The sequence below is a fragment of the Berghia stephanieae genome, chromosome 5, assembly GCF_034508935.2.
Source record: "Berghia stephanieae isolate SIO BIC M18660-M18661 chromosome 5, UCSD_Bste_1.3, whole genome shotgun sequence".
In the NCBI taxonomy this organism is placed as follows: Eukaryota; Metazoa; Mollusca; class Gastropoda; order Nudibranchia; family Aeolidiidae; genus Berghia; species Berghia stephanieae.
In genome coordinates, this window is record NC_088364.1 from 57,280,755 (window position 1) to 57,296,162 (window position 15,408).

Sequence of the window (15,408 nt, forward strand, 5' to 3'; positions counted from 1 at the left end):
TGAAGCCTCGTCATTTTTTGCATTCGTAATTTTGTGCTGCCAAATTTAATTCTATAATATTAATTGAATCTTCACTTTACGATTCTTTTACGACCTTGGATGCAAATTTACGACCTTGAGGTCAAATTTAAGTCTTTTTTACGACTTTACGACCTTGCTGGACACCCTGAGGAAGGTCAGGCCAAAACAGCATGAAATCTAATTCGAACAAATTAAAAAAAGTTTAAAACTTATATTAAAATATGTGCTATTGCCTCAAAGTGGTATTATGTTGAGATGATCTGGATACCAGAAATACATTAAACTCCCATTTCAAAAAGCCAGAAATTTTGCATCCATGGAGATGTTAAAAGTTATATGAAAAGAAACAATCTTAAATGTTTATTTTTAAAAAGCAGTAATAGAATAATCCAGATAATAGTGAAAAAATTGCTGCTGAACTATATGGACTTTTACAAGGATTAATAATCTTGGTGAATTTCTTGAAAACAAAATTCTACTTCAGGCAGCAAATGACAACAATATTATAACTAAGCATCATAATTCGACACAATTTAGCCTTTTAAAAGGAGTGTTCCAGTATTCATAAGTCTGCCTGTTATAGGAATAAATAAGACAGAGCTCTTAAAACTCTGAGGTAACAAGCAAAAATTCTCTGTGTCTCGACTGCAATTTAAATTCAGACCACCTGATCCAATGACTAGTGAAACCAGGCAGCTTATATAATTAACAAGTGTCAATAAAGTTTCAAGACTTCGGGTCATCCAAAACAATGCTGAATATTTATAAGTAGACAAAGAAAGGGGCCATTCTTATCCAATTTCATTCAAGTCACCCTGGCCCAAGTAAGAGAAAATTGTTACCAAATTAACTTAATCTGTGTTTAACGTCATAATGAAGAGACTTTTAACTATCTATGTAATATATAAATACCTACAAAGCTATAATGCCTATGATGACCAAATTAATATTTCAATTTTAATCACATTCTGTCAAAGACTGATCATTCTAATTTGCCATCATCATATTTGGAATCCCCTTCATCATGACATCAGACAGGCATCTACTGTCGGAATGTTTGAATCTAGACCTAAAAATCCACATGTTTAAAATCACATTATTTTTAGATATCTATCTAAAATATGTTTTAATTGTAACCTTCTGACTTTATTTTCATGTACGCTCCATTCCATGCAAAGCATATATTGTATTCATTTCTTTCCACTACAAATTTGTCATATTTTACTAATATTTTTATGATCATCATAATCATCATCATCATTTTGATTCTTATTTTCACTTTTCTGTTTATCATCATCGTCATCATCATTATTGTTATTACAAGCAATGTTAGATAGAGAACAGGATAAAATCAAATTCTGTATTCCAATATATACAACATTTCAATTACTGATTGATAAAAAAATTTTCATATAAAGTATTTGTAAATCTAAATATGACCATTTATTGGTGAATTGCCTATGTCGAACATGTATGAGATTAATTAATTGTACTTGATGACTGACTTCACTGCTCATTCATTACACACCAGTCTTTACAAACTGTCATTAACACAATTGGTTTGCAGCGAGATTCCACGACTCAAAGGCAATCAACATGCGAGTAATGTAGCTACGGAAATAGTCTGCTATGGTATGCTGTAGGTACCCATTCTTAACACATTTCATCTTTTCAGTTCGATTTTACTTTGTTGTTATGAAAATTAGGAACTGTAAAAAGTATTTTTTTATATGAATAAAACAGTCTTGCAAAAGAACCAAATACTTAAAAAAGCATTTCATGATAAAAACTCTTCTTCAGCCTACACCAAAAATAATTTAGATTCAAGATATCTATCTTCATTAGTATAATAAAATAATAATAACAACAACAACAATAATAAGAAGAATAACACCAACAACAGTTATTTTTAAAGAAAATTATTACTTTTATCATTATTGTCATTATTGCCATCATCTATTATCATCATTAATAGAATTATTATTGAAAACAGGTTCTTAATGTCAATTGTGCCTTACCTTGTGAGCGGAAGCTCCAAAACTTGACAGCACAGACAATAATTCAACATCAACTTTCCTTGGGTATGTCTGACCACAAATTGTATAATGACTGAAAGTAAAAATTAAATTGTTTTTTTTTTATCTTAAATTAATAGATGGAACTAAGTTTTCCATAAAGCTGTTAGGGTAAAACTAGGACCAGGCAAAAGTTAAAGAATGATAAATAGACATTAATAAAAGTAATGATAGTGATAATAATAGTAACAATAATAGTATAATAATAATAATAATAATAATAATAATAAAATAAGAAGAAGAAGAAGAAAGAAAGAAGAAGAAGAAGAAGAAGAAGAAGAAGAAGAAGAAGAAGAAGAAGAAGAAGAAGAAGAAGAAGAAGAAGAGAAGAAGAAGAAGAAGAAGAAGAAGAAGAAGAAGAAGAAGAAGAAGAAGAAGAAGAAGAAGAAGAAGAAGAAGAAGAATATAAAGGTGGGAACTCAAAATCATGACTAAAAAAAGCAAAAGTATCCATCTCTTGTCACATGAGCAGAGCTCTCAAGCTTCCTCATGGGGCTGTCAGCATGTTCCTCGTTTATCTTTTAAAAAATTGATGTAACATATATATTTGATTACTTTGATTTCATTAAAAGTGTACAATAAAAAGTGAACATTTATTATCTGTACACATGTGAATTGCTTATATTTTTCACGGATATATTTAACAGCACATTGTACTCAACAAGACCAACTTCAGTTACCAGTGATGATAGAACAATTTGTCAAAAAGGTGGAAAATTTCTCGGTCTATCGATCAGACACAAGCAAAGTGTAAAAATAACATAGTTTTGTGTGTGTGTGTGTGTGTGAGAGAGAGAGAGAGAGAGAGAGAGAGAGAGAGAGAGAGAGAGAGAGAGAGAGAGGAGGGGGGGAGAGAGAGAGAGAGAGAGAGAGAGAGAGAGAGAGAGAGAGAGAGAGAGAGAGAGAGAAATTAAAAAGGCAAAGGCATATACAGAGAAAAAAAAAAATATAGACCCATTTGACTCTCCCCTTCCACTCCAACCATCAACTAATCAAAGAACACCACTGGTCTTCTGTGTCAATTCTACCTTCTTCTTCTTTCAACTTATCCCGCAATTTGCAGAGTTGCCATAATGAATGCTGCATCTCGCTTCATTGCATCATCTTCCTCTAGGCCGAGCTCTTTATCGTTCTTTACCCTATCCATCCATCTAGTCTTCGGGCACCCCTTTTTCCTCTTTCCCGCTAATTGTATATTTAATACTTTCTTTCCCACATACTCCCTCTCTCGTCTCATAACAGTCCTTTTTCGATTAATTTAAAATGTGGTGTTATGAAAAAATAATAATAAGTAATAGTTTGATCACTTACTCTTTGAAGCAAAGACATGAAAAAAAATGAATCTACAACACTACAGATTTAGAAAACATAAAGGTGGTCAATCAGCCATGTTATGATATGACCCCGCCCCCCCCCCCCCCCCCCCCCCCCAACAAAACAAAACAAAACAAAAAAAAAAACACGAATTAACTAACAAAGAAAAACCACACCAAAAAATCAAACCCAAATTAACCAAAATCAAATTAAATCAAAACATTTTTTAGATCAGATGAGTTGATGTGGGTAAAAAAGGTTAAGTGAGGTTAAGGTTAAGAAAGGGAAGTATGTAAATAAAAAGTTGAGAACTTAAAGCAATAAGGGTTGATCACCTTTTAAACCCAGCCATTTCAGTGACTATATTATCCAATTGCTCAACCTTGGATGCATCTCCCCCAAATAAGGATAGAAAACTGGCTTGGGTTCCTGTTGTTCCTTTTACTCCACGGAATCGAAGTTGACTGCTGATACGCTCTAGATTACACAAATCCATGAGCAAATCTTGAGCCCAGATACACGCTCTCTTCCCCACTGTTGACACTTGGGCAGCTCTATTAAGGAGATAAAATGAATTGTTAAAAAAATGAACAAGATATAAAGAAAATGGCCAAAATATTGAGGCATGATTATTTGTAGAAATGATTTGAAACCCAAAACAGAAAAACAACAATTTTTAACACTAGTTTAATGAAATTTCAGAGAGATATTCTAAAATTTATTAACAAGTATTTTTATGAGCATAATAAAAAAGTAAGTAATCAATATCAAACTGTAGCATAAAGAAAAAAAAAATAAGCACAAAGAATATAAATTAGAAATGAGCACATTAACATATCTTGCTAAACTCTGCCTTGTATCAAGTTCTTTTTACCCTAAAGCTCCTTACAGCAGTTGTTACAAAAATCTAGATAACTCCAACTTTACGAGCTTGGTGGATCAAGAGAGGAATTGTATATTTTTTATATTATCTTTTATTACTGTATCATTCTATTTTGAAAAAATAAAGATATTTGATTTTAAAATTTCTACAGAAAGTACGTTTAAAAAAATTGTCAAACAAATAAAGGAGGGATTTCAAATAAAATAATTTAATAAAATACAAAATCCATGGCAACTCCTTACTGTAAATGGGTATAAGAAAGACATGGCAGAGATTTATACTTGACAGCAAACATGGCCAGAGCATTTAGACAGGAAGCCATCTGAAAGATACATATCACAATTTATAATACAAAAAGTGGCATCCAAGTTACTTTTTAAGAAATCTTTTTATAATGCAGGAGAGAACAATTATCTTAAAACCGACCAGTTAAGTATGCCTAAAGCAGATTTGGAACAAATAAATAATAAAAGTAAATATGAAGGCTAAAACCTGTATTTTCTAGGAGCGAGTTGGATGTCTGCATTTAATCTCGTCTCCATAGCAATGAAGACGACATTAATAATTGATAATATTCATTCACATTTCGGGTGTGATTTATCTACGTATATTACAAAAAAAATTTTTTTTTGCATGGAACGAGGAAAAGAATGATTCTCCTTTTACTTTTTGGCCAGCAATATAATAACAATAATAATAATAATAATAATAATAATAATAATAATAATAATAATAATAATAATAATAATAATAATAATAATAATAAAAATAATAATAATAATAATAATAATAAAATCAATTATTCTTAAAAATTGACAGTGGACATGGAACTCATAAATAATCTGAATTACCTTGGGTTTCAATATTTCTAAACCATCTCGCAGTACAACCAAATCCTGAAAATAGAATAATAAATAATGTATTATTTAATTCCTTAACTCTAATCAAGCCTGAAACATTAATTCATAAATCAATGAAATGTCTTTATTCCGACATTGAAAACATTCATTTAATGGATGATTAATCATTCAGCAATATTGATACATACATACCCTGTTATTTAAGTTTCAGCTTCAATAACATTTGAAAACTTCTGGAAGTAAGAGCCCTTTGGTTTTCTCCTCACTAAAATACACATATTATGAATCAACTGTTTTGTAAGCACAATATAATCAATTTAAGCGTTTATGATATACATCTTGTATTTTTTCATAAGAAGAAGCAAAGAGAATCCATGTCTTAATTTTTTAAATATACTCACTGTGTTATCCCCAACGTAACAAGATGTTGCACCCAAATGAATTATTGAAGCTGCATTTGGACATGCAGCTCCAAAAGTATGCACATGAGCCATGACATCATGACGAAACTTTTTCTCTTCTTGGGCTGCAAGTTTGAAATCAATGTTTTCTATGTTGGCTTCCATCTCCTTAATCTGATCATTGCTAATATCAAGCCCGAGTTTCTGGAAAATAATTGAAGAGGGCAAATAAGACTATAATACTAAATGTCCAATAGATTTAAACCTAAATCTCATCTGTATTCGATACCTTATTTGATATTGACATCAACTAAAACACTTGAGCATTAGTGCAATATCCACTAAACATGCTCAAAAAGCTTAACAAAGCCTCCCTAACCAACAGCAACAATCAACCTGTAGGATGAGGAATGATGCCTATTAAGCAAAATTACAATTATTTCAGACATAGACAATTCTGTTAACAAGGCATTTGATTTACACCTAAGTACGGTGAGAGAATGTGAGTAAGCAGCCTTTTTTCCAAGGAGTCAACTATGCATCACTCTAAGCAAAACCCAGGGTCCTCAGATCCGAGGATGATTGTCACACCACAAGACCTTATAGCTGCAAAGCATGCTAGCAGATATAATTCACTTATTATGATCAAAAGCTTTTTGACTTTAATCAATTATGCCAAAAGATAAAAATAGCAACATTAATGCCAAACTAACAGTTCTCTTCAACCAATAAGGTTTCATTATGTCAACACATCTGCAATAACAGGTAAAATGAAAAAGGTTCTCTTCAAAACATTTGTGAAACTAATAATCTTAAGAATCATCAATGATAGCAAAACATAATAGAATTGAATTTCAAAGCTTTTTTTTTTTTTTTTACACAAACTGAAAAAATTTAATCGAGATAAAAGAAAGAAAAAAATTAATATAACTAACTTGCTCTGCTTTTGCAAGATAAATCCATAGTTTCCTCCACGTTGAAAACTTTTTAAAATCTCCAAAGTTTTGTTTCATTGCAGAGCTAGCATATCGTGATGCCAGGGGAGTTCTGTAATCCAAGAAGTGTTTATTATCAGATGCCATAGCGCTTGCTGTTGCATCAGCTAAACTTTTACTTTCCAATGCACTTGCACTGGATTTTCCATCAGCCAAATTTTTACTTTCAGATGCACCTGCACTTGATTTTCCATCAGCCAAATTTTTACTCCCAGCTGTACTTGCACTGGATTTTCCATCAGCCAAATGTTTACTTCCAGATGCACTTGCACTGGCTGTTTGACTAGCTACTATTGAGTTTGACAACTTTTCCATTGTTGAACCTGAAAAAGAGTTTGAGAAGTTCAAAGGCACTTGCAAACTGAAAATTAATGTGAATATTATTTTTATATTTTGGTTATTTTGATAAAATGGGTCCAAACTTTGAGATATATTGATATTCATACGCTTTTGGTGCACATCTAGTGATCTGTAAAGAGACGGAATTTTAAAAACAAAAAAAAAGTGTCGGAACCAGGATTCGAACCCACAACGTTGATTCTGGTAAAACTTCCAGGGCAGTCGACTCAACCATTCGGCCATGACACCCACTTCGAAGTCGACGCATATTGTGTACGAGGGCTCTTTCAGAAATAACCGAAAAATGCCCATTGCTCAGCAACCAGTGGAGATTTTTTAATTCTGTAAATGACATGATATTCCTTATTTCCTTACGGATATTCCCAGAAATTATTAAGTGCATCATTTTGCACAATGAATTTCTAGACGATTTTAAAGATGGCGGCCCACCTTGAAACTTGGTCAAAGGAGGAAATCAGAGCTGTCATACGTTTTTTGAATGCCAAAAGTCTGAATCCTACCAAAATTCATAAAGAACTTCAGAGTGTATATGGTGAGCATGTTATAAGCCGTACACAAGTCTATCACTGGTGAAATTTGTTTGAAGCCGGCCATTCCGACTTGACAGACAGGGAAGGGAGAGGGCGTTCGATAACTGCGACGTCAGAAGACAATGTGAAGCGAGTTGATGAGCTTATTCGTCAAGACAGGAGGTTGAAACTTCATGAAATCGCAAGCAGTCTTGAAATTTCGGAAACTTCTGCCCATAGAATTGTATTTGATGAACTTGGCTACAGAAAAGTCAGCGCAAGATGGGTTCCTAAGCAATTGACAGACAATCATAAAGAACAAAGATTGGACATCTGCAGGGAACTTTTGAGAAGAAGCAAGAGCTCACGCAGGGTTCACAGGCATATTGCCAACGCAGGCGGAGACTTTCTAGGGTACGATGTAACTTTTCTTGACAGCATAGTCACCGGTGATGAGACTTGGTTGCACCATTGCACCCCAGAAACAAAGCAAGATTCGATGACATGGAAACATCCATCCTCACCTGTCGTGAAGAAATTCAAAGTCATGCGGTCAGCAAAGAAAATAATGGAACTGTTTTCTGGGACAGTCGTGGTGTTATTCTGTTCGAAACCTTACAACCTGGAGAAACAATCAATGCTGCAAGGTACTGCCAAACTCTTGACAAGCTTAGGGAGGCCATTCGCAGAAAGCGCCCAGGGCAGTTGACCAACGGGGTCATTTTGCAACACGACAACGCCACACCCCACACAGCACGAGTGACGCAAGGTTGGCTAGAGAAATATGGATGGGAGATTTTGCCACACCCACCACACAGTCCAGACCTCGCACCATCTGATTATCACCTCTTTGGGCCACTGAAACGTGAGCTGGCAGGAAAGCGCTTTGATGTCGATGAAGAGCTTAATGACCATGTGCGGAAATGGCTACAAAACCTTGACGGAAATTTCTTCCGAGAGGGTATCTATTCCATGGTGCGGCGTTGGCAGAAGTGTGTCGACAGACTTGGCTGTTACGTAGAGAAATGAAGGACGAGTCAAGGTATGAACACGTGCAAGAATTTTGTTGATAGCATAAAAAACACGGATTTTACAGGCATTTTTCGGTTAATTATGAAAGAGCCCTCGTATATGTAGTCTAGTAACAACTGATTTAATGTTGGTTAATTTTATGTTTTTATAGATATTTTATTAACTTTCCTTATTTCTATGTGTGCATTCGGAAACATTCCATATTCTGGAATGTGGATAGTTGTTTAAAAGAGCGGAGTTTCAAATTTGTGTCTGGGGATAACGAATTTTCATTACAGTACAAGTACAGTACAGTTACAGTTACAGGTGTCTGGGGATAATCACAGCGTTCTCGTCTAATAAAGGAGGTTTATGCTACTTTCGTCTACATACCAATACCATGACTACAGTTATTTTCATTTGCATCAATTGTATGTAATTATCAATAAATAAAGAAAAAGAAAAAAAACAAACAAACGAAAGCTATGACTGTATTACTACTGCCATGGGAGTCCATGATTTGGTGTCAATTGCCAAGGAGTGAGTCCTTGGTAGTTGACGGTTCATCAACTGCCAAGGAGTCAAATTGGAACTCTTCAGCTGCATGTGGTGATTTCAGTCGAGCCTCGATTTGCGCGCATACGAATCTCGAATCACATCACTTTCTACTTTCTTCCATGCCATTCACTCATTACTTGTCAATCGTTGTGGAAAGGATCGAGTCAAAACTTGTTGGAATTTGTTTTTAATTTTTATGTCTTTTCACGAATTCCAAGACAAGTTAAAATAATATCAAAATCAAAACAAAAATTGCTGTTGATTTCGGATTCAGCAAAAAAAAAAAAAAAACCCAGAAGAATGAAGTGGCAAATCCCTGTCAAGTCCTAGATTTAAAAAAAAAGGAAAAAAAGTAAGATTTCCTTTTTTTAAAGGAAATATACTGCACATCGTCTTAATAAGGAACAATTAACGTAAAACATTTGTGCAACAAGATAAATCTGTGGCAGTTAATTCTAAATAGTTGACGATTTACCAACTGGCAAGGTCAGTGACAAAAAGAGGAAATATGAGAGAGAGAGAGAGAGAGAGAGAGAGAGAGAGGAGAGAGAGAGAGAGAGAGAGAGAGAGAGAGAGAGAGAGAAAGAGAGAGAGAGGAGGAAATGACAGAGAAATACACACACAAGGGAAAAAATGGTACAGGGAGGGAAAAGAGAAAATGACAGACAGAAAGAGAGATAGTGTGTGAGAGAGAAAAAAAGAGAAAATGACAGAGAGTCAGAGAGAGAGAGAGAGTAAAAGAGAGTATTAATTAATATTAATAACATCACTATGTGGCAATACATCACTTCGTGACACTAAAGGTACTCCGTGGCAGTTAAAAGTACACATGCATAGTTGATGAACTGACACGGTCCTTGGCAATTGACGATTTGACAATTGTCAAGGTCCTTGGCAATTGTAAGCAGGGGAAGCAGGGAAAAATGTGGTCATATATAGAAGAAGGGTCATTTTCAGGGAAAAGTTTAGTGAACAAATAAGAAAGAGAGATAGCGATGTTGGAGGAAATGACTGGGACTGGGACGAGGAATGACTATATTGGAAACGTGTCAGTCCAATTGCCCAAAATGTTGCTGAGCAAGGACTCGAAGACAACAAGAAAATTCAAAAAAGAGAAGTACCAGTAAATGATAAGGAGGGGCAGCACGTGAATATGAAAAATACTCTGAAGTTCATGTACACGAACGCAGACAGTGTGATGAATAAGAGAGAGGAGCTAAACGCTATGGCAGAAGAAGAAGATCCAGATATGATAGCAATAACAGAAGCTAAGCCAAAGAATGCAACAACACACCCAACCATAGCAGAGTTAGGTATTGAGGGATACACTATAATAGCTAGCAGAGATTTTGAAACTTCCGGCAGAGGAGTATACTTATTGGTGAGGGAGAACCTCAAGGTTAACCCCATAGAGGAACTCACAGATCACGACTTTAGGGAGAGCGCTTGGTGCTCAATTGGAGTAACTGGACAAAGTCAGATACTAGTAGGAGTGATTTATCGGAGCCCAAATAGCACAGGAGAAAATAATGAGAGAATGTTGGAGATGATAAGGAGAGCATCACAAAAAAAGCATTCAGAGATAATTATTATGGGAGACTTCAACATGCCGGAACTGGAGTGGAAAGGGATGGACGAACCAAAAGAGGGAAGCCTGGAGGAAAGTTTCATAGAAACCATTGAAGATTGCTACCTACAACAGATAATAAAAGAACCAACAAGACTGAGAAAAAACCAGAAGCCCAACGTATTGGACTTGATATTGATGGAGGAAGAAAATGACATTATCGACCTAAGACTGAGCCACCCACTGGGAAAAAGCGACCATATTCCTAAAACTGAGGGCGACATCAGAGACTGTAGATGAAAAACTGACACTCAGATATAGGAAGGCTGATCTAGAGAGTATGAAAGAGGAACTGGGGCATATCAAATGGGAGGAAATACTAATCGAGGACACCGTAGGAAACAACTGGAGTAGATTTACCGGAGTACTTAACCAATGCTTCGAGAAAAACATCCCAAAAAGCAGAGGGAACCGGGTTGGGAGAAGAAATCAACCTTGGATGACGCAGGAAGTGAGAGAGGCATTACGGAAGAAGAAAGCAGTAAATAGAAGATACTCTAGACGCAAAAAGGAAGAAGATTGGGACAAATACAAAAGAGTGAGAAACACAACTACTAAAATAGTCCGACAAGCGCATCAAAAGTATGAGAACAAGATAGCAGAGGAAACGAGAGAAAATCCTAAGGTATTCTGGAGTTATGTAAACAGTAAAATGAAGACAAGACAGGGAACCTGTGACATAAAAAAAGAAGATGGCACTTGGGCATCTGAAGATGAAGACAAGGCAGAGGTGCTAAATCTCTTCTTTGCAAGTGTCTTTACAGTGGAGAACCAGAAAAACTTGCCAGATATTGCTAAAAGAAGTAATATAGATACTACAAAATGGCCGATTACTGAAGAGACTACAAAGCCTAAAGGAGAGTAAATCACCTGGACCTGACAAACTTCATCCTTACATCCTAAAAAACTTAGCAGAGCAGCTAGTAGAACCCCTAACCAAGATATTTAACCAGTCGATGAAAGAAGGAAGACTACCAAGGGAATGGAAAGAAGCTAACGTCACAGCCATATTCAAGAAGGGAGACAGAAAAAATCCAGAAAACTACAGACCAGTGAGCCTGACATCTGTCGTCTGCAAGCTCATGGAACAGCTGATTAGAGAAGAAATGGTTGATCATATGACCAAGAACAAACTATTCAGCAAAGATCAACATGGTTTCATGGCGGGAAGGTCTACAGTAGCAAACCTACTTGAAACAATGGATGACTGGACGAGAGACCTGGAATTAGGCAACAATTTAGATGTCATATACCTCGACTTCAGAAAGGCATTTGACAAACTGGCGCCTAATCAGGAAAGTGGAACAGTATCAAATTAATGATCAGACAGTCAAATGGGTCCGAGATTTCCTCAAAGATAGAAGACAAAAAGTGATAGTGAATGGAACAGCATCAACGGAGAGACTGGTAATAAGTGGAGTTCCACAAGGAAGTGTACTGGGACCAGTTCTCTTCCTGATTTATATCAATGACTTGCCAGACAATCTATCATCTAAATGTAAAATCTTTGCCGATGATACTAAGCTCTATGGAGTAGCTAATACAGAAGAAGAAAGAAACACCTTACAACAAGATTTGAAAAAGCTTGAAGAATGGTCCGAAATATGGCAGATGGAGTTCAATGTAGATAAATGTGCAGTTCTTCACCTAGGAAAAAACAACAGAGAAGCAAACTATATAATGAAAGAAAAACCCTGCAGAAATCCAATGGGAAAAAAGACCTAGGAGTATTTATTGATAGGAAGCTAAACTTCAAGAAGCAAATTCAAGATGTTCAATCTAAGGCTAGTAAAACACTCGGAATAGTGAAAAGAAATTTCAAGAATCTGAAACAAAACACATGACCACCATCTACAAGACTATGGTTAGATCAAAGCTGGAATATGCTAACTGCATATGGTATCCGAAGTTTGAGGGAGACAAAGACTGTTTGGAAAGAGTGCAAAGGAGAGCAACAAAACTTATCACACACCTGAAAGACAAAACCTACTGTGAGAGATTGAAAGAATTAAATCTCCCGACCTTAGATTACAGGAGAAGAAGGGGAGATATGATCCAAACATATAAATAGTAAAGGGAATAGATAGGGTAGAGGCAGGATTCCTTAAACCAAACAAGAACATTCAGACACGAGGAAACAGCAAGAAACTGAAAAAAGAACGTTTTAAAACAAATGAAAGAAGGAACTTTTTTTCATCTAGAATTGTAAATAACTGGAATAAACTGCAAGAAACCACAGTATCAGCACAAAATTTGAATAAATTCAAAGCAGAGTTGGAGATAAGCAACACCCTAGGAAACAAGTTCAATTATAAAAGTTGGTCCAATCATTAACCGTGGTGATGCGTCGGCGCTAATATTACCTCATCGGGAATCCTGCGATTACGGTGGCAATGCCTTGGAATTAGCGCACACGAAGTTACTAACAGCTTGTGCGACGGTGCCTATATTTAGCGCCGTGACATTGCCTTGACACCACCTTGACATAAATGGAATTTTCCATTATCCTAATAAGGAAATGTAGTAAAAGAGTCATAGATTTTGATTGGTCGAAAGTTTGACTTTTTCCATCATGCGATGGGGGATTTACAAGGTTATTATGACCTTTACAATTGTGCCGTGTGAACGGAAGCGTCGCGTGGGTAAATATAAACAAACCCTCCGGTTTCAGCGTCATTCCATCACTCGATCCTCTCTACTGTGCGGACGTGTTTACATTATTATTTCTATACCTATTTTTATTATTATTTTCAATTTTCAATCAAAGATGGAATCAACCCGTATTCTTGACTTGAGTGACCCTCAAGTGTTACGTGACTTGACTGATAACACTCATTTTATCAGCGAGGTCTTAGCTGACTCTGACTCAGAGCTTGACTCTGAGACTGATTCGGATAAGACTGACACTGATGATGATGATGATGATGAAAGTGATGATTTTGATGTGAGAACGGCAGAGTGGAGGTTTGGATGTACTGAACCTTCATGTCTACCGTTCACCGGTACCAGCGGTCTTCTTGTGGACATGGATGGGAGTACTCCATTGGAATTCTTTCATCTCATGTTTACGAACGAGATGTGTAACCACATCGTAACTGAGACCAACAGGTGAGTAATTCATTTTATTTTCTATCTCTATCCATGTCCTTCATCCAATCATATTGTGCCATATTCATGATATTACTTATACTATTCTTTATTTGGTCTGCATCACCACCATAAATTCTTACCACCACCAAACCGAAAATAACTCTCCATTCTTACCACCGACATATTGATAAAGTCTGTCACATCTTTACCTAACACTAACACCACCGTTCCATTACTATTTATCAAAATTCCATTACCCTCCACCAATACTACTGTCACTGTGAACCTGTTCATGTACCACCACCACTACAATTTTCATCCTCATCTACAACTACAACAACCAGCACATTGGGACCATTGTCATCCCCTTCATCTACCACCACCATTATCATTGTCATCCTCAACATCTACCACTACCACCACTATTACCATGATTCTTATGATTTACCATCACCATTACTTTCACAATATTCATCATTTATCATCACTGTTTTTACTTAATTATTTTTTTTATTATGTGTACATCTCAATTACCACCACCATAAATATCACCCTCATTGCCAGGATCATAATTTTTACTTTCTTCATACTTTTCATTACTAATCAGGTTTGACACTCTTGTTTTTCTTCTCAGATATGCCAATGATATGTTGCGTGGGAGGGAACTTGCGCCAAGGTCGAGGTTCCGCAAGTGGGTGGCTGTCACTTTGGGAGAGATGTGGGCCTTCTTCGGGATCATCATCGCCATGGGCCTTATGCCGCTGGAAGATCTTGACGAGTACTGGAGTACTCATTTTGTGTTCGAACACAAGATGTACTCAGCGGTCATGAAGCGGGATCGCTTTGTGCTTATATTGTCATTCCTACACATCTGCAATAACACCAACCAGCTTCCCCGTGACCATGAAGATTATGATCCCCTGTTCAAGATTCGGCCCTTCATCTCTGCCCTGAGAGAGAACTTCATGTCGACGTTTGCTCCAGGCCTCAATGTTGCAATCGACGAGGCAATGATTGCATGGCGGGGTGCCCTGTCCTTCAAGGTTTATAATCCTGATAAACCAGACAAGTTCGGGATTAAAGTTTTCGAACTTTGTGACAGTGCCACCGGTTACTGTCACAATTTTGAAATCTATTCAGGAAAGAAGGACAGCACCTCACACGGAGCAACGTTCGACGTGGTGGACAGACTCATCTCTCCGTACACTGGATGTGGGAGGAGGCTGTACACTGACAACTATTACACTAGCCCTGATCTCTTCTCCCATCTCAAGGAGCTGGATGTTCTGGCCTGTGGAACCATGCGCATCAATAGAAAGTATGGCCCGCCGAAGAGCATGCTTCCCAAGCTCACGAAAAAGAACCCCGAGACGAAGGTATTGACAAATGGCTCACTCAATCTTCTTCGTTTTCATGACAAGAGGGAGGTGAATGTCTTGACGACCATCCACGATGACTCTCGGGTTCTGACAGGAAAGGTCAACTGTGTGACGAAGGAGCCAATTGTCAAGCTGAAGGCCGTCCATGAGTATAACAAGTTCATGGGCGCGGTAGACAGGAGCGATCAGATGGTGGCGAACAACGCCTTCAAGAGGCGGACCGTCAAGTGATGGAAAAAAGCATTTTTCCGCATGTTCATGCTTGGCGTTCTAAATTCCTACCTGATTCAGAAAGCTACGTCTACTGGAAAGAAGCTTTGTCACC

At 36.7% G+C, this 15,408-nt stretch overlaps 1 protein-coding gene across 2 annotated transcripts in view; it reads right to left on the minus strand.

The window, feature by feature from the left end:
* The window catches only part of LOC144973286 (adenylosuccinate lyase-like), a 57,864-nt gene that overhangs the window by 40,912 nt on the left and 1,544 nt on the right, over positions 1-15,408 (minus strand). For both annotated transcript variants that reach the window (XM_078915547.1, XM_078915549.1), the window contains exons 2-7: positions 6,490-6,872; positions 5,555-5,758; positions 5,145-5,189; positions 4,536-4,615; positions 3,746-3,964; positions 2,040-2,130 (exon numbers count right to left, since the gene is read on the minus strand). In XM_078915547.1, the coding sequence (XP_078771673.1) occupies positions 2,040-2,130; positions 3,746-3,964; positions 4,536-4,615; positions 5,145-5,189; positions 5,555-5,758; positions 6,490-6,872 (1,022 nt within the window). The remainder of the gene's footprint in view (positions 1-2,039; positions 2,131-3,745; positions 3,965-4,535; positions 4,616-5,144; positions 5,190-5,554; positions 5,759-6,489; positions 6,873-15,408) is intronic.